The 20,435-nt window shown below is 39.2% G+C and overlaps 1 protein-coding gene across 4 annotated transcripts in view; it reads right to left on the bottom strand.

Moving 5' to 3' along the window:
- Nucleotides 1-20,435, bottom strand: part of epha3 (eph receptor A3) — a 92,751-nt gene that overhangs the window by 17,595 nt on the left and 54,721 nt on the right. For 3 of the 4 annotated variants that reach the window (XM_030757385.1, XM_030757384.1, XM_030757387.1), the window contains 7 exons: nt 16,713-17,072; nt 12,624-12,748; nt 7,558-7,720; nt 7,048-7,153; nt 6,243-6,307; nt 4,956-5,081; nt 1,703-1,888 (listed from right to left, as the gene is read on the bottom strand). In XM_030757385.1, coding sequence (XP_030613245.1) covers nt 1,703-1,888; nt 4,956-5,081; nt 6,243-6,307; nt 7,048-7,153; nt 7,558-7,720; nt 12,624-12,748; nt 16,713-17,072 — 1,131 coding nt within the window. The remainder of the gene's footprint in view (nt 1-1,702; nt 1,889-4,955; nt 5,082-6,242; nt 6,308-7,047; nt 7,154-7,557; nt 7,721-12,623; nt 12,749-16,712; nt 17,073-20,435) is intronic. The other variant, XM_030757386.1, reaches the window with a different exon arrangement.

Genomic DNA, 20,435 nt, shown 5'->3' on the forward strand with positions numbered 1-20,435 from the left:
TTCCCTCTTTCTCTCCACTTTCAACATTGGCAGCAAAGATAAAGGCCCCCAAGCCCCTTTGTTCTGTGGACCCAAGAATGAGTGTACTTGTATGCGTGCAAGTGTGGATGTGGATGTATGAGCTTGAGCAAGAAGTGTGCATGTGTGTGTGTGTGTGTGTGTGTGTGTGTGTGTGTGTGTGTGTGTGTGTGTGTGTGTGTGTGTGTGTGCCCCTGCAAATATGCAGCCTGTGGATCAGCCAAAAGCAGCAGCAAGGTAAATGGGGTGTGAAAGTCTCAGGATTATTAAGAATTAACAGGAGCAGCTTAATAAATCACCCGACAGCAGTGCGAGTGTGTATGCCTGTGTAGGTGTCTGTGTGTGGGAGCATATCAAATGGACCTCCTAAAACTATGCCCTGCACTCATGCTGCTCCTACTTATGCACATGTGCTCAGGGCATCTCTCCAAATGTCATGTACGAAGTACTGAACTTGGGGCCTCCCCTATTAGTCTCAAAACACCAAATGAAACTGCAGTCCTGTGTTATTGCAGAATTTCTCACAGGCTGGACATTAACAGGAAGAGTGGTTTAAGATGTATTAGGCAAACAGTGTGTGATGAGGGATCACACACATGCACACATACACACACACACACACAAACTCTTTCAGTTTAATAATGTACTGTGTTCATTCTGCAGTACAGTGCAGCACAGTGCTGAAACATTTTGCCAAAGGAGAAAACTGGATGAAGGAACTTGACTAGCCTTCACTGAAATTATTTTGCAAATACATAAATGAATAAATAATGATCAATTATAAGACATCAACTGGTTTCTTTCTTTCTTTCTTTCTTTCTTTCTTTCTTTCTTTCTTTCTTTCTTTCTTTCTTTCTTTCTTTCTTTCTTTCTTTCTTTCTTTCTTTCTTTCTTTCTTTCTTTCTTTCTTTGTGGAGAAGAGGCATATTCAGAACAATATGGTTTAAATATCCAGTCCAGTGCGTTGTATGACTAGCCTGTTTTTGATTACAAGTCATGGCAAAAAGTCACTAAGAAGATAAGACTGGGGAAGCAGGTAAACAAGTTAATGTAAGGCAAGGTGGAGATAAGGAAGCAAAGAACAAATGAGACAGAACAGAGGAACCTAGAACCCTGAATAACAAAGAGAAGGGAAGTTCTCCCAGTATTTTATTCTGCTCTTTAGAATAACAATACTGGCAGAACTACTTAACAAGCCAAGTGCCGCAGGGAAATATAGAGGCCAGGACTGCTTCTTCACGACAAAGTTCAGACTCATTATTTCCCTTTTCTGCAGTCATTCCATTTTAAAGAGGCCTTCTGTGTGCTAATGATAGTCTTATAAAGAAGCCCAGAGGGAAGCTAGTCAGAGATATGGATTTATGGATTTATGCCTGCTTTGGACACAGGCTTTGATCAGAGCACATTGATCTGCAGAGATTTACACCACGGCAACTCAATAAAACTCCTTTGCTCCTTCACAGAAGTGTCAGCCACTTTAGAGCCATTTGTCAAAGACAACTGCAAATCCGGAATCGGTAAAAAGACTCAGGAGAACCCTGATCTCTTATGGAATGTGACTAAAAATGGTTGTGTTCTGTGAAACATCATGCCTCTCAAAATCTAAATAAATACCTGCTAGACTCTTAGTCTGCAATAACCAGGATGACAATTCAATTCCCTTCAATTTTGTCAGTGAACTTACTGCGCGTTACCACCCCCTCCAGCCTGATGATGTTAGGGTGGTCAAACTGTCCCATGATTGATGCCTCAGAAAGGAAGTCCCTCCTCTGTTTGTCTGTGTATCCACCTTTAAGAGTTTTGATGGCCACACAGATCTCTTTTTTGCTGGGCAGCTTCAGGCGACCACTGCAGACTTCTCCAAATTCACCTAGAGATAAAGTAAAGGCAAGTTCTATTAACAGAAGTTTCATCCTATTTTTTTTTTTCTGGCATTTTTAAAATAATCCCTGATAATGATTTTGTCACAAAAAGCATTTTGGATTGAATATGGCAGGCAGAAATGCATGCAAGCTCAGTGGCTAACTCATCTAGCAACCTTACTCTGAAATTTCTGAATACATTTTCAACACTTACAGCAAAAACACAAAGAAAGAATGCATGTTGATATTTACTTAACCTCTGGCTAGATCAGTTTCACCACTGAGAGCCTGACAGCAAACATAGCATGATGCAGAATTGCTTGACTACTCTGATTTAGAACAGTGGTTCAGATGTTGTTTAAGGTGTGAAAATATATGATTTTTACAACTGCCTGTCGGTGATACATCCAGATGAAGCTGCAGATCAAAAAGGGGTCTTGAAATTTTCATCTGTAATAACTTAACTCCCAATAAATCAGGAAATGCTTTTGCTGATGTTGGACAAAAAAAGCATTTCCTGATTAATGTATAACTTGAACCCAAAGCCAAAATAACAAACCAAACAGACAGCAATACAACCTTTCAACTTCATTTCTATGTCAAATTAAAACACATCATGACTCAATATCCGCTCTGGGAGAGCTCAATTAACATTCTTCGCTCGTGAGGGGATGCGTGAGTTTCAGTAACTACTTGTAAGTATGTGCATGCAGTGGGTAAATATCCAGAAGGTACAGTAAGTTTTATAGGTATGCTGGCCACTTCAAAGGTAGTCCTGGAGACAAGGTTTTGGCTGGACTGCAGAAGATGAGACGTGTATGTGTGTATCTGTGTGTATGTATGAAATGTGGGTGTGTGTTAGAACATAATGTACATGCATGCTGAGTGTGCTCAAGAAAGGTGATGTCAGACATAAGATATGCAGATCTTGCTCCTCATCCAGTACAATCATATCCTATAGCTGCTCTGGATCAGAGAGCATGGGTCAGATCCTGGAGTTGAAGCAATGGAGTCTGGAAGGACTTAAGCCAGAGTAATTACAACCTGTCTAAATACCCAAACCATGGCTGTTCTTTCCTTCTCTGAGCTGTACTTCTGGCCCTCAGCAGTGGACAGACAAGCCAGGCCAAGGCACTTTTTTTATGTGGTCACTCAGAGAAAGAAGATCTCCGTCTAATAAGGCTTGATTAGGAACACGCGTTCCTTTCCTGTTATGAGTAGAGGTAGAGCTAGGTATCTCACTTTGATGTTAAAGTCGAACCCATGTAAGCAGAGTGGAGCATGTGTTTCATGTCTTTTAACACACAATCACCAATTGGCAAGAGGATCAAAGTCCCGTTAACGTGTTTAATGAAGACAGATGGGGTTGAGGCAGAGATGGAGAAAGAAGAGGTATGTTGTATATTGTTCGGAGTGCTTATGTGGCTTTATAAAAATCACACAGATGGGTGGTAGGCTGCGCTGAAGCTGACGGACAAAAATGTTTACATCATGGCTGAAGCTTTAAGCTTCACCTCTGGTGTTTGGTTCACATTTTATGAAGTTAAGACAGATTAACAAGAGCAAGCCAAAGTGCCCCCCTGTTCTCCTCTCAGCTCACACTTGCATCTGCAAATTTATGGTTTCCTCATACAGAGTTTCTGGTTTTAATCTGAAAATGTTTCAGGGATTTTCTGTCCATCTTCTGAAATTAAACAGGTCCGAACTACTGAGTTCCTTTTCAAAAGTAATCACCGTGTCAACATGTCATTTTATTTATATCGTCCAAAACATGTTCTCACTTCTTCATGTTACTATGAAAGAACGCTAAAATAAATATACTTTGACTCAGCTATGCACTCTATGTGTTAAAAATGTATAGTACTGTGTAGCCCTCTGTGGTGTAAATCAGCTATGGGTTAGGGTAGTATTCTGCTAATACTGGCTTGGAATCCTATTTGATCATCCTACTTGCATTGTTGTTAGATCACATTTCACTGTTTTACTTTTTATGGCTCTGCAATTAAATTAAATGCATTTAAATATATTAAATGACGTATGGAGATTAATTTGTGCACATTTCTTCAAATGGTCTGGCAGATTTGAAGAAGCTAATGCTTAGTTGTGTGAAATCAAAATGACACAAGGAAGGGATTAAAATTGAACAACAGATCTTTTCAGATCTGATTTTAATATAAAAAACAATGATCTGCTATGTATCACTGCAGCGCTGTAAAGATCATTGTGCTTTGTACCTGCTATGTATGAAAAATATATTGTGGTTAGTATTGTGGAGTGTGAGTTCAGTGTATACTCAGGTAATAGACTCTCAGGCTGTCCTGACAGTTTTACAGTGTGAAGGGCTGGTCGGACTCTGGAGACCAGTCTGCTGTTATGTGCTGTGTGCTTTAGTCTCCATCTAGTCTGACTGCACTCTACATGAATCATAATGCATTACCCTCCCGTCTGCACTCCTGCTCAAGTTATCAGGGAGTACATGGGGGGAGAGGAAAAGAGGAGACAAGGCTTGTTTTACTATTGCAATTACGGGACATTGGGAGTTACGAACTCAAGCGTAAGCTATGGAAAATGTAAAGAAAGAAAGGAATGAAAATGAGGGAAAGAAAGGGTTAAAGGAGACATGAACCAACTGTAGGTTTTCTCATTTCACCACTTTTCCCTCCATCATAGGTGAGGGCTGGAATGAAGGGACATCAAGCTGGGGCATAGAATGCTTTCTCATTCCCAGCTGTGCAGCATGACGCATAGATAACTCGCTGCTATTTAAATATAGATATATAGGAGCTCTATATGCACTTCATTTTTTCTTAGAGTGGTTGTGCTCTTGGTTTGTCTTCGTCATTTAAACAAAATATGAAAGAGTACAAAAGTAAAAGGAAGTAACTGATATAAAGTGGGGGTAAAAAGGTTTGCCTTCTCTAATTTACCTTTTTTTTAAATATCCCACCAAGTCAATTTTGAGAATTATTTTGATAACAATTGAAAGTAAACAAATTCAGTGCTCTGAAATGTTGCCAAACCTATATGGCATCTGTGTGACCAGCAAATGAGACATTTTCCTTTGCCTATTCTCACCTGCTCCCACCACTTTATCTATGGTGATGCAGGAGGCATCCAGTTCCTTGGCAAACTCGTGCACAGCCTGGCTGGGGTCCTCATAGGTGTGGGGGTCCACATAGGTTCTGATGCCTGGCAGACGCACTGCAGCAGCATAAGAAAGTTGCATCAGTTGCTGACTAAAAAAAATCTGTCATCCATAGAGCACAGTTTAAAATTGCACATTCAGAAGAATCCGGGAATCACACCGGGAAACCAAAACCATGAAGATGGTGTAGTCCTCAGTGCGTCAGTGATTCAATTTTAGTAAAGAATTCCCTTCAATGAGCAGGTCAGGATGAGATTTACCCACTCCATATATTATGCATTAGAACAACAACTGTTTGCACTAATGTTAACAAAACACTTTGAGTTGTTTTAATGGACAGAGTATTTTTTTAAACAATTCACTCTTCTTATTTCGCTGGAGAGACTCTCTTATTGACCTGTGAGAGAGCAATGATACGAAGAGGAATTATGCAATAAAAAAAAACACTTTGAAAGATACCTTTCATAACACATTAAGTTTAAGAAAGACTTCAGAGGGTATGTTTTATTTTATGATAAACTTGAAGAAAAAAGTGAAAATATCTAACACAGCTGTATTTTAGTAGTCCCTGTGTGCTAAAATTTATGCTTTGCGTCTGACCCAACCGAACTACTCATGAAGCAGTGGGCAGATGCTCTTCAGTGCCTGGGGAATTCTGGAGGCCTAGGTCAAGTTTAAAGGTAGGACTATTCCAAATAAATAACACCTTGTAAGGGCATAAAAAGAGCAGGAACAAGAGGCAAAGAATGAGCAAGCAGCATAAAAAGAAAATGAAATTGGTATAACACTTCACACGAACAAATCAAGGGCCATTTTCTTTGGAAAGCAAAAACTTAAAAGCAGCTTTAAGCACTTCCTTTGGCTGGTTTGGAAAACAGTGTCATTTTGTTCTCCTTTGAAATAAAGCCTCCGGGATTGGTTTGCAAATGGGCCAAGAAGCCTCCTTCATAACATGATCTTGTTTTGATTATTGTCTTCTCATCTGAACAAACAAAGATACGTCCAAGCTTGAAGGGGAAACCCACTTCAATCTTGGACATCGCTCCCCTGAAACAACCGCTATTGGTCAAAATGTTCTCAGAAGGACATGCATATTCAAATGACACCATCAAATTATCTATTATGTAACTGGCTAGCTTTATCTAGATTCAGTGAATAGTAAAGCACAGCAAGGAGAGACAGAGCCAACTCTGGGATAAACAGAGTCCAGTACTTACAGTGGCCATTGCCAAAATGCAGTCTTTTTTCATCAGGATGTTTGGATTTGCTGCGGCAACAAAACCTGCCAATGCAAACAGAGAAAGACCAGAAGTAGTGCCACATCTCCCATTAAAAATTCACCCACCAGCCCAGCCCAAAGGCTACCAAGATCCATGTGTGCATGCTTACGTCTATGTGTATATACTCTGGCTCTTATAACCAATACAGTAAGTCTTATAATGGACTGTGGTTTAATGCTCTTTCTGAACTCTACTGACCACCAACTTCAACCACACACACACTGGCATGCAAACACCAACACTGTGCATGAATGCGTCGAAAAGATTGCATTTACTGAACATGCTCATGTTTTTTGATTAAGTGGCAAACAGCCAATAGTGACTTCAGATGAAGTGTGTGTGCCACTGGACTGTAAATAACCATGTAGGTTATCAGAACGAGCACTGCTTGGGGAAGGTTCTACTAAAAGAAAAAAATACCTCAGAGCAGCTTATTAAAGAAATTGTAAGAAATTAAGGTGTGAACTGAACTTTTGGCTAGCTCCTAGAAAGTGTTAACTCACACAGTACTTGTAAATATCATATGTACACAATAGCATACACTCAAATTCCTAGATATATGTTTGGAAATGAAATAAAGGGATCATTTTTTTTAATAAAAGAAATTGGTTTTGGTCTTAATGTGTAAATGTGTCATTTTGAAAAGTACACCCATAATCAACCGATCACAGTAAACAGACTGCTGTGTCCGAAAGAGACAACACTCAAGGTGAGAATCAAGGGAAGTGATTGGTGGACAGACCTGCTAATCAGGACGTAGAGAAGCACAGTGAGCAGGATGATGGCTACGGCAGAGGAAATGGCAATCAAAACAACCTGGCTGCTTTCACTTGAGATAGAGAAGGCTGCTGAAAGACAGAAAGAAACAGCTAATAAGCAGTGTTAACTTTGTTTTGGTAACATTAGAGCACATCACAACAAAAAACAGCAATTACCTGCCAGTCTCATTCCAATGTACTGTATGCACATCAAGAATAAATATACCTTTGATTCAATAAGATATTCTATTCAATTCCCACAAGATAAAGGCAATTTAGCCGTTAATAGAGACATTTACACATATCTGGCAGCAACATCGATATGAAAAATAACGTGCTTTCACAGCTTTTATCCCACGTAAGAGTAAAAGCTAAATGAAACAACTTAGGCATGTAACAAAGACAAAGCAAAACAAAAAAGGCAGTATTTTAAATTTTTCTCAAAAGCACTTGTAGGTTTGCTGCTGTAAAACATTCATTTCTGCTGAGCTTACAGTCAGGGCTGGTCTCAAACTGGAAAGTGGGACTGCTGGCTCCATATCCAGCAGCAGTACGAGCTCGGATTTGAAGCAGGTAGGCAGTGTTCGGCTTCAGACCATTCAGGGTCACGTTACAACCTCGAGCGCGGAGGATGGTGTAGCTGGTCTCCTGCTCTTCCTGTAGAAAAAGGAGAACAAAGAAACAAGATGACAGATAAGAAATACATTCATTTTGATCAGTTCATACAACATGCTGCATAATTTATGCATGCATTGTATAAATACTGCATTCATTACACGTTTAAACTAATAATGAATACAAAATACATACAAAGTTTGCAAAGGAGAACCTTGTATTTCCATTTTTGTACAGATGCAAAAACACAAACATCCCAGGCAGTTTCATAGCATTCTTCTGATAAATTATGCACTTTAGATTTTATGACTTCTCTCCTACTGATCTCCACTGATAAAACAACAAGAGGATTTACACACCAGGTCTGCATTTAGCACATCGTTTCCAGATGTGGAAGGTTTAAAAAAAAAAAAAAAACAGTAGAGAAGAAATGGAAAGATAGAAAGTAGCCCCCTATAAAACTAATTAACAATGAATACATTGTACAGAAGACACACGCACACACGCACACGCACACACACACGCAGTGTTTTTCTGTCTGTATCGCATAGCCTTCAACTGTCCTGGGTAAAATTTACTAGATTTGTCCGTGCCCCACAGAGGACTGCAGTCACATTATTACTGACCCAGTTCTAGTATGACACAAACTTTGGATCAGCAGGAAAATAGCACAAGGCCACTCTTTAATGTTAATGACAACCTATTAAGGATGACTTCAGCAATCCTGAAAATGAGCTACATGTTTTATTCAATGTAGCCAATCCTATAAAATTCATTCAAGCTTAAACTGTGTCCCGACACTGTCGTATTCTCCTTTTACAGTTCCCGTGAATAAAAGGCGCTCATTTGAACAGGCAATGGCATAAACACTCAAAGACACTGACATGTAGAAATGTGCCCAAAAGAAACTTCATGCTTATTAATGGAGTGGATCAGAGTTTTATGGTGCACAAAGCTTTTTAAACTGGCATGTGTGTGAGGCGGTAACTGATACACCAGACCTGCACTGGAACAACCCTTCATCACAGCTATAAATCTCTTGCAGCTTGTCATTGTTCAGGACAGCATGTCATCCCTTGAAAATCATACACAGGTGTGGCACGAGCACCTTGTGTGCGCATATGTGTGTGCGTAGGTGTGTGCACACTGCAGTCCAACAAGCTTTGTGACTGTGGACTTTGTCTGCATGTGTCTATATGTATTTTTTGTGTGTGAGGAACACCAGAACACTGTAAGCATTTAATCTGGTCTCAGTGCTGCATTGTGCTTTGATAATATAAACAAAGCTGCAGCAAATTATAGCTTAACACACAAACACACACACACACACAAAGACACACACACAAGACACAGACCCAAAAATGGGTGATGTGCAGCAGAGGTCTTGTAAATTGTTTCAGCAAGCATCCCTTTTGTCTAAGACTAAATAAACAGCCTAAATTAATTTGGATTTGGAGTTCTCTCTCAGCTCTTTAGATTACAGTGATAAAACATGCAAAAATAATTAGCAACGTGTATTCCCACAAATTCTATTTTCACAAAGTGCACTTGGAACTGTCTTATCGACTGCACAGTGCCCTTTAGCTTGTTTAAGGGACAGGGAGATCACACAGGCACCATGGGATTTCTAGAAGATGAAACACCTCTCTTCTCCTGGGAAGCCTTCTGGTTGGGAATTCCCAAGATTACAAGCAAACCATTCCTAACCATCCCCATACTGCAATGCGAAATGACCAACCCTAGCAATTCAGACATTTTTGGGGGTGGATATGACTCAGAAGAGAGAGTGGGTTCTCTATCAATCAGAAAGTTGGTGGTTCACTTCCTGGCTCCTCTAGTCTGCATGTTGAAGTATCCAAGATACTGAACCCCAAGTTGCCTCAGATGCATCCATTGGTGTGTGAGTATGTGTGCAAATGTTAGACAAAGTGCTCAGGTATAGAAAAAAAAAAAGCACTTGTATGTATGTGTGTGCGACTGGGTGAATGACTCAGAGTAGAAAAGCGCTATATAAGTCCCAGTCCATTTACCATTTTGACCCTTTGGTTTTACAGCTGTGCTAGTGAGAGCAATGTGGGCAAAGCCAGAGGTAGAAGTTAAATGATTGTGTAAGTTCCTTTAAAGATTTAACAGTGGAAATTGTAGTTGATTTCTTCTCCAATTCACGTAACATTTTTTTTTTAACATGTGTTTCAGGACACAGAACATCTTTACTTTGCATTTATTTTAGATTTATGCTTTTTGTGGAATACTGTTTTATTAAGGTAATTTTTTTTTTTTTTTTTATGTTTTGTGATATTATTTGTAGGATTTTTTTTTAACCGATCTAGTTTTTTTTTTTTTTACATTTTGGCTGCTGTAGCACAGTAACCTCAACTTCTGGGATAAATAAAGTATCTTTTATTTTATTATTATTACTGACATTCTCCAATAAAACTTCAATTTATTTATTTATTTTTACCCAGTATTGTTTTTTTCACTTACTGTATGTTGTATAATTTTAACAGTCTGTAAAATAATGGTTAGGAATGGTGATTATTTTTAAAATGGTTTGTTAATGTTTTCCTCAGTGGCTTAGCTTCACGTGTTTCCATGTAGCACTAAAGTAATAAGTTCAGTATTAAGTTCACACAAATCTTTTGTGAAACACATTTCTTTTTTATCAGTTACCAGAAAATATGGTGCAATTTGGTGCATTAGGAAGTCCAGTAATCACAGGATTTAGAGTGGCAGCCCACAGTATGAGATGAAATGACTTGTGACAAATAACATTTTTCCTCCTGCCTCACACTAATATCCCAGTAGAGAAGTCTTGTTTACTCAAATTTTACCAGTGAAATATGTAATGGTCCAAAACCCAACTATGAAGTGTTTACATGAAACATTATTTGATTTTTATCACTCAATAATAACAACAAAGCTGTAATTTTATCATTTCCTTTTTGGCTTTCAGTGGCTCGACCCCCTGATATGTTGGTCCACTGAGGGCCCACAACTCTATGTGCTATAAGCTAGACATAATTTTGTATATTTTGGTATGACTGCAGATTCTACAGTGATAGAGGCTAGGTTGGAGTCACTGGTAAATTTCTATTGGATTACTGGATTGTCCTCACTGCAAATGTCTGTTTAAATTCAGACAGGAAACCACGGAAAAAAACAAAAAGTCTGGCTGTTGTTGTAAATCTGAACATCACTTTCTTGGTAAAAGCGCTCTCTTTTAATCTCTTTAATCTCAGTCTGTTTTTGTGTTCTGTTTCACCATCCTGTTTATGTCTATATGCAATTATATCTGTGTGTCTGTGCATGTGTCTCTAAAAGCCTCTTTCTGTCTCATAAGTGAGTCATGGTGTGGTCTTGGTGTGGGGAATTTGTGTTCCAGTGTTTCTCCTTTTGTGGCCTTTATCCTTGGCATGCTAGATGCCCTCAGTGTCCCTGTGCCTGCAACATGAAGAAGTCTCTGTCTTGCATTAGTCTTGGGATCTGCCGTGATTCTCCAAGTTTGCTCTTCTGCGTGGAAGAACCTTTTGTCTAGGGTTTAAAATCCCTGGGTATGTATGTCTGCTGAGGAGAATATGGGAACTGGCTTTGTGGGTATGCGTGTTTGTGTGTCTCCAGTACTTCCTGAAAGATAATCCACTAAGGACCAGTGAAAATACCCAGAAGGTTTTTATTACAAAATGTTCTTCTTTAACTCCACCCTTATATTTTTCCTGTCTTTTTTGAATGGGCATGCATTTGTGATAAGTGAGCATGTGTGTGCAATTGAAAAAACCACAGTTGAGAATAAGACCTGCATTGAGCTCTGACCCGGTATCACTCATTAACTTTTCCTCTCACTGTTTTCCGGCCTTGTTTTAACATCTTAGGTAGGGATGGCTGAGCAGAGACCAGAGTTTAGAGAGGAAACAGCTTCTGTCAGCCTACTAATCAAGAGATTAGGGGCCACTGTTGGCATTCAAGCAAACTGATCTGGGGCACACACACACATATACACACACAAACACACACACACGCACACAGTGAATCTGCCAGAGTGATTAAACTTGCATCCACGGCTAATTTCACCATCAAATGTCAGCCATAGCCCAGCATTGGTGCTGAAAGCCAATGTAATTCGTTCTGCACTAATTTCCCTCACAGAAGAATGAGGGACCCCACAGATGCATTTACTGTCTGCCATAAAACTTGTCTCCATTAAGGACTGGACTGGAGAGGAGGACAGCATGGAAGATGGAAGGATAGATAGAAAAAGGAGATGAGAAGAAAAAGAAAGGGAAGGCAGGGAATGTAAGAAGGCTGAAAGAAGAAGATAACAGGGTGAACGGAGGGTCTTCTGATGAAGAAATTTCTTCTTTTTAGAAAAAAAGATAACACACAAAGGCATTTTATGACACATATACACACATACAGTGCATCGTGGCGTAGCAGGTACATTTGGTACTGCAACTTGCTTTAGTTCAAATGACACTATAAAAAAGATTGTAAGGGTTAAAGTTGAATAATATGATTATATTCACAGAGATTCAGTCGGTTGGGCCAGGGGAAGGCTTGGATATGTGTCTGATAGAGAAAGACTAATGGACATGCTACATGGGCCTAAAAAGGTGGACATAAAACTGTTGAGTGTATACCCACAATGAGAATCTTTTTTGGGAATTAAAGTGACCAGTTTCAAAGTTATCCATTTTACTTTGATACATAGATCGGAGACACAGCTGGACTAATAATATAATAAAATCAATTCAATAGCAGCTCACTAATTACCATGTCATTTGCTTTTATATGCTTAATTTTTATCAGACATAAATCATCTTTCATCTTTCATAATCATATTTCCCCCAAATGCAGATTTTTCTTTTCTTTTCAGAGGTACAATTTGTCATGCTGCGTTGCTGAAATGCACCCGAGGTTAAGGAGTGACAGCGATATATTCTACACCAACCTTTTCGTAGTATTTGATCTCATAGTCAAGGATGATACCGTTGGGTCTTTCTGGCTCCTGCCAGGACAGGGAGACACTGTTTCGAGTTGTCTTCTCCTTTCTGATCACTGCTACAGGAGAGGGAGCTGGGCAAGAGGCACAAACAGACAGAGAATGAGTTCTGTTAGTTCAGTGGAAGTTCAGCCTGCAGTGTTGAATCCTAGCAATTGTCTATAGTTCCTGTTAGCCTAATTCGGTTTGCTGCCTGGTGGGGTGGCATTCTGAGGCAGTGGCCCAGGGTTGTGAGTGGAACAAGGCAATGCACACTAATATACATGAAACTGAATGAACATATAATTTTCGAGTGGTTTTGATTTTAGGAGCATCAAAATGTGTGTCAGCAGAAACACAATATTTTTCAATTTAATGCTCCTTAGGAAAGACTAGTACTAATAACTTTGACATGTTTACCAAACACAAACAAGCAAACAAAAGAAATTATCCACATTCATTTCTGCTTTTTTCCGGTCAGCATATAGTAGTTTGTCCTCCATCACTGATATTTAAACCCCTATAAACAATTTTCGCTCTGCTGTCCTGATCCATTTTGGTTAGCTGCTTTCTCGCCAATCTTCCTTGCCAATCCTTCGCCCATGCACCGCCTTGCCTCAGGGAGTTCACATGGTCCCAATCTAGTAATTCAGAACATCTCTCCTTCTATCAAGACTTGCACCCCTCCCTTGTTCTGTGTCTCGCTCTTCACTCCCTTTCTCATTTCCCTTTTTTACTGCTCTCTAATTGCCAGGCAGCTCCGGGGCCAGCTCGGCATCTGAGGCATCGACTTTTAATTTTATTAGACCACGGGAAAAACATGTTTGTCTTTGAAATGTTCAAGCCTTTCTTGATTGTGATTATATGGCTGCAGAATGCATCTGAGTGTGTGTGTACATACACTCGTGTGTATTTCCGCGGGAAGTTATTTTTTCTCCTGTAATGAATCCAGATGGGGAGAATCTGTTTCTGTACCCCCTGCTCCTCCTCTCCTCCTCTCCCTCTGGTTCTGATAGTGGGGTGAGGCTGTGCTTTTTATTGGCTCTGTGGTTTATAGTGGTAATGATTTACTGTGTCTGGGTCGCTTAGAGGCAGCTTCAAGTTCCTCTCCTCCTCTGTTTCCTTTTCTGCGCTCCCCTTTCTATCTTTCTCTGCATGTCTATTGCAAAGCGCTTAATTTGCTGTCACTCTGTTTTTGTCTGAGGCCTAACTGACACAGTATACCAGGCCTGTAATGGTGTTAAAAACTGTCCTTCTTTGTCATTCGTTTGTAATTTGAGGGCCATGATGCAGCTGTTGAAACAGATCAAAGTGACCTCTACAAAACTGGCACGTGGTTGGAAGTGATTACTAGTAGAAATTCAATTAAACAAGATGCCATTCAATGGCAAAAATCACTGATTAAATGAGAATGTGAATATAAAACTTTGCCCTCACTTTCTCTTTGTTTAAATGCAGTCACTGCCAATCATATTACCATATCGCTGATGGTAGAACAGCCATGCAAGTATAAATTACTCCATATCTGAATCATAGTTACTCTGTTCTTAGCATAGTTATGAAACAAGTGGAGGGCAAAGGAGGCAAGAGGAGGAGAACTGTCTGACAGCACCTTGACAGCACAACCAGGACACACTGCTCCTTCCAGGGAAACACTTAATCCAGCTTTTAACAGCTTTGGCATCTATACGTGTCTGTTGGTGTGTGAGTATGTGTGTTTATTCGAGGGAAAGTGTATAGGCGGGTGGGGCAAGTGCAATGACATACTTAATCCTTGTAAACTCTGAGGGCTGATGGAGAGTGTGCAGCTGCAGGCTGAGATATTTGTTAAAGAGAGAGAGGATTTTAAGTGTGTATGGCCAGGACAGAGGGAACAGCATTGAGGTGTGTATGTCGTGCTTCTGTGTGTGTAAATCTGCTTGCATCTGTGTGTGCACACTGATAAATGGTAAGTAAAGACAAGTTCCATCTCTTCTGATCATCACTTAGATACTAAGATGGTTTTCAAAATTCTGAGCACACACAGACCTCTTAGTGTTGATAAGCCCTCTTCAAATCTAATATATATTCAGATTACAGAGAGAATCCCACTACCTAACCACACTCAGATTATAATGCAAATTTGAAGACGCCTCAAATGAATTTATTTGTTTTCATTTTTTTAACATGTGGTTTTAATCTTCAGTGACTTTTCTCTTTAAGTTTCTTGAGTTCTTTCTTATCTTGAGATGCACATATGCAATTAAACGCACATGCACCTAAAAAGACTTGTACAACCTATATTTACTGCTTATCCCTATTTTGTCACTTAAAATATGTTGTGTTTGTCTTTTATCACTTATTATACAGCCCAGCTGTGACAAGATAGAGCAAACATATCTCTCTGTATACGGTATGTGATGTGTTTACGCCAAGCCTGTTGCACTTACTTTTGTATCTAGTTTAGAAAGTTTACATAACTATACATTTATCTGTATACTGTTTATGCAGTGCTGCTTTTGAGTCTCCCTCCTAGAAAAATAGCACTACATGCAATTACTTAAATCTGAATCATTTATCCAGTCCTCCCACCCTCTCAGTATTTGTAGTTAAGATCACACACAGGTGTGAGGCTATTGCCATGTTGTTTTAATGTTTAATATTTTATGTTTTAATACTTGATTTTTATTTTTCTCCACGTGTTTTATTGATACGGATACTGAAAAGTATCAATACATCCTGTAACCTGTGACAGAGAGCAAAACACACATTCATAAAATAAAGCAGGGATACTGAGACCCACTATTTTTATATAAATTTTAAAACACGCAAAAGGCTTGAAGTGCTAAAGGTTTAATTGGATTTTGCTTCAAGGCATGCCTTGTCTGACTGTTTAAATTCATAGCTCCTGCCATCTGCCTATCATCATTGATGCGATGGAGTCTGACCTTGCTGTATGACAGCTTATGAGAGAAATTCACATTTGTTTGGTCTGTTAAAAAAAAGTAAAAACTTCCAGGTGCAGTCAAACCGAAAACTATTGGAACACAAATAGAATGAGTGGGTGTGAGGTTGGTTTGGGACATGGCAGGTAGAAGTAAAGGTGGTGGGAAAAGGACCCGGTGTCCAGACAAAGGATCGCAGGAATAAAAAAAAAAAATCTAGGGAACCGCACTGTTTGGGAAAAAAATGCTGAGCTGCCAAATACAAAGGCAAAATGTGTAGGAGAACAGTGAAGGGATGGCAAAAAGAAGAAAATAAGCTGATGAACTAGACTGGGACCTTTGCACATTCCTTGCTAGAGTCAGGGATTTCTGAGGTTTGGCACTTTCTGCTGCAGCTAGATTTATTTTACCCTTGGAATTTCACAGCACTACTTCCCATAGCCTTCTTATTCTTCTAAGAACTGGATGTGTGGAGAGATATTAGTATAAAAAGATTGATGGGTGTTTTAGGAGCCCATCCTCATGTTAAGAGAGTATGTTAAAAGGAGGAGATATGTTTTGGAAAAGGAGGAAGACATTCGATCCTGGTCGTTAAACAAGAGAATAGCAGCCTGGGATTGGCTTGTAAATGTCCAGGGTTGATGGTTGTAGTGCATATGTTTTGAGGTATATAAACCATAGGCTAGTATATTATATTATAAGGATATTCAGCAGAGTGAGAAGAGGGTGAGAAGTGCATGCATATTATCAAGATGGTAGCTATTATTTTTTTATTTACACACAGTGTTTTGTTGTATTATACACAAATAATATGCATGTGTTAAATGCACCTGTCTTCATGTATGCACCTGCTCCATATTTCCCAGTCCTTAGACCAGCTTAAAGCAGAGAAAAGCAAACTCTTGCAACCCATTGCACCACATGACCACCCTCCCTAAGCCAAGTTTTGCCAGAGGTTTATTTATTTATTTTTAATTTGGAAAATGGGCCCAGGTTTTTACTTCAATGTGCTACCTTTTTCATTTAACATATGCAGACAACTTTCAATTAATATCCTACATGATTCAAAATGACTGTTTTGAGATCATCTCAGTTCATGCCTTTATCTAGCTACCTATCCATTGAGACATCTCACCAGCTTGGTTGGTGGTGATGGTGACAGCGGCATACTGTCTCATCTTCGGTGCCAGCAACGACACGCCGTTCTGTGCTTCGATCTCAAATGTGTAGTTAGTGTGGGCTAGCAAGTCGCCCACCGTCACAGTGGTGTTGTGCAGTCCCTTGGCTCTTGGCAGAAAGCGAACATTACTCCGGCAAGGTTCACAGCGCTGGGCCCCACTGCTGCTGCCATTAGCAGCAACAGCACGGCAACGTTTGCAGAGGACGGTGAAGGTGACATCCCTGCGCCCTCCAGTGTCCTCAGGCCAGCTCCATTCCAGGATAACAGAAGTCTCATTGATGGAAGAGATTACATTCCGGGGAGCTGAAGGAGGTCCTGGTAGACAGAAGGAGATGAAGTGAGATGGAGAAGGAGGTCATTGGATTTACAGAAGGAGAGAAAGCTTGGTAATAGAAAAAATGGAATAGTACAGTATAAAGAAGACAGAAGAATGGAAAAGTGCAGCAGCATAATAGAAGAGAAGCAATGTTAACATCAATCGGTAGACTGGCATTAGATGCAGTTACATTTAACAGCAAAGCTATATGCTAATTATAGTACACAGAACATGTTTCTTTACTGTGAAACATTTCTCTTTAAGACAAAGGATTTGGTATTTATTCCTGCTTGAACTTGCCAAAGTTTATCTTTTTTCTTTTAAATGGAAGATGACATTTCACCAGACAAAAAGAAAAAAAATTTAATTCATTATCATGGTGCATTTTTTCCCAGGGTAACACTATATACCTACTTGGGCATCTTCACTGAAGAAAATTGTTGCTGTGAATGCTGTACAATGAATGAGCTGTTGTAATATCAGAGTTATGTTAATACAAATAAGTGAATCTAATACAAATCAGTACATGTTTCCATCTCTCTGTCAAAATCAGTAAGAAACAAGAAGTGCATGGCATGGTCCGAGTGAGTGGGTCTGACTCACTCGGACTAATATAAAATCTGTCTTATTACAAACAGATTTCCAGATTCTTATATGAAAAACTATGACTAATTACATGGGGGACAAAGCAAAACTGCCAAATGGCTCAGCAGGGGAAACTGAGAAGGCAGAGGAAGGAAAAAAAGAATTAAATGGGCTTACTGGATTGTGTCTTGAGATAAAATGCTTTGTTTAGTTTGTTTTGCTGAATTTACTTCACTCCCAAACTATGCACACCGCCTGTCTCAGTTATCTGCATCACAGATATTTATGTGCTCGAGCCAGAGAAATCAAAAGAAAAATACACACACGGCTTGACTGTAAAGAAAATCTGATAACCTGGGTATCTGCAGGTCTTATGAATCTAACTTTTAAAGACATGTCAGATGTTTGAAAAAAAAAAAAAATCCAACACGACTAAATTTTTAACTCCAGAAAAGGTTGCACAACAAGTTTCTAAATGTGAGTCATTTGAATATCTAAATGGTAAAAACAGATCTGAAAAATCAGTACAAATTGTTTTAACATAACAATCCACTGACCACATCAGAGGTTCGGGCCTGCATTTCAACTTAGCTATTATCCATATGTGCATACATGTGCATGCACTGCACTCCTTGTACGCACATGTATGCATGCAAGGAAGCTAAAATAATGATATGACAGTGATCCAACACATCATTATAGGCATGTAAAAGCAAATATGACGTGAAAAGCTGAGGGTGCACTGTACTGTACTTTCACTTCTCAAGCTGTTTTAGTTTGGATTTGTCATCAATAAGACATCTGATTGGTCCCAAATTTATTTTGCAGCACAACAACAGGTAAGTGTTTTTGTAAGATGACTGCAGAAGCCTAAAAGGATCAGGACACCTTCAACTATACCTGAGAAAACCCTGTGCAGGTTTAAAGTCAAAAGCTGAACTTTTATTTGTTGCATTTATTTATTTAAATGTGTCCAAAGTCAGTCTGTAGATAAAAGCTTCCTCACTTTACTTTCAGCAATGTAACTTTGTTGCTGTACACTGTAGTAGGGTTGTTGCAATACTAACTAACTCTGAACTAACACCCAAGAAAATACTCGATATTGAATAAAATTTTTGGTACACTGAGGGGCAAAATGACAAAAAACATTAAGAGGCATTATTTTTTAAAATAAAGATTAGAGCAACACAAACAATAACACCAAGGACAAGTTGTCTCACATGGTGCATAAAAAAGTAACATACATACAGTAACATAACTGTTTCTCTTAGGCAGTGGAAAAAAAACGTTTCTGTGTAGTTGCTGGTATTTTTTCAGCTTTAATCTGGGACTTTAAGAGAAACATAACCCGTTTTACACTCAAATAATTGTTATCCTATTAAATTAACACTGTATTAACATTACAGATGGGCAGGGCTAATAACATTTGCTGCCTAGCTCCTTTAACATTATTGTTTGCCTAGCTTAATGGTAAATGAACAGACTGCTAGTTAAACGGCTAACATTGTAGTGTGAGGTGGCCAGGTTAACATTTATTATAACTATTTAAAACTTCAGTGCTGCTGAAACGGCAACTTTACTGAGCTCTCCAGTGTTGTGAACCACTTTAGCTGCTAGTGAGGGGAGGGGCCGTGTATCTGCCTGTCTGCAACTGTGCTGTGTCGTGTGCTGTGCTGTGCTGTGCTGTGCCAATGTGTAACGACGCGGGGGATCAACGATAGGTGGCAATAGCTTGATGATAGGAAACGATTTTTTTTTTTATCTCATTTCCTCATTGATGCATCGAGTCAATTATTTTGAGTCATTATTTCAAGTCATTATTTCGAGGTTCATAGTACGCTGAGTCTGCATCGCTGTAGTTTCACATGCAACTCCACAACAGATGTGCCTGGGCATGCAAGAGCACGCACACACAAGTTCATGACCAGAATTCTGTATGCTTTTAAGTTAATGAGCGAGTGTGGAGCAGATACACTCCATCATCAGCATCAAATGAGAGAAAAGGAAGGAAAGCGGATATCTCTGTTTTACTTTTTTTTTTCCCCTGGATGTTTAAATCACAGCGTAATGTGACTGCATTTGCAGAGATGCTTGTTTCTGTCATTAACTTTTTTTTTTGTTTTTTCCCCACTGGGTATTTTTGTCTGTGAAAAACTCCACTCTCTGTGGAAAAAAACAAAAACAGACCAGGACTATAGTAGAACTATAGATCTAAGTTTTTAAAAAAAAGAGAAAAGTAACACCGTTGTTCAACTGATATCTGTCCACTTAACTAATTATAGTCAGCTAACTCAATCAGCCTTGTGAGAAATAAATTCCTGATGTATGTTTCTCTTTCAGCCCTGCACTCTTTTTTTTTTTTTTTTTTGCATTTGGGCCACACTTTGTGGCTGTGGAAAGTGGACAGTGCTACCATAATGGCTGCTGCCGCCCTGTGGCAATGCGATCGATCGGCCATGGGTTTTGCCACAGGGTCATGGGACAACTGGAATATCGAGCAAATCACCCAACGTGAAGTGAAGTTGTCAGCTAATCATCTAATCCCATTAATAATTTTTAGTATTGATTAATATCTGGGTATCATTTTTTTAGACAACCCTAACCTGTAATTACCAATACCTCAAAATTATATTACAATTTTGGAAGAGGCAATTTCACAGTTTCTTATGGTACAGACTATGGGGATGATGAATGGTGAAAAGCATATAATACAATGTCTCATATTGAACGAAGAGCAAAATAAAAATATTTTCTCCTTTTCTTCAGTTTAATATACC

This window comes from Archocentrus centrarchus, chromosome 21 (assembly GCF_007364275.1).
Source record: "Archocentrus centrarchus isolate MPI-CPG fArcCen1 chromosome 21, fArcCen1, whole genome shotgun sequence".
In the NCBI taxonomy this organism is placed as follows: Eukaryota; Metazoa; Chordata; class Actinopteri; order Cichliformes; family Cichlidae; genus Archocentrus; species Archocentrus centrarchus.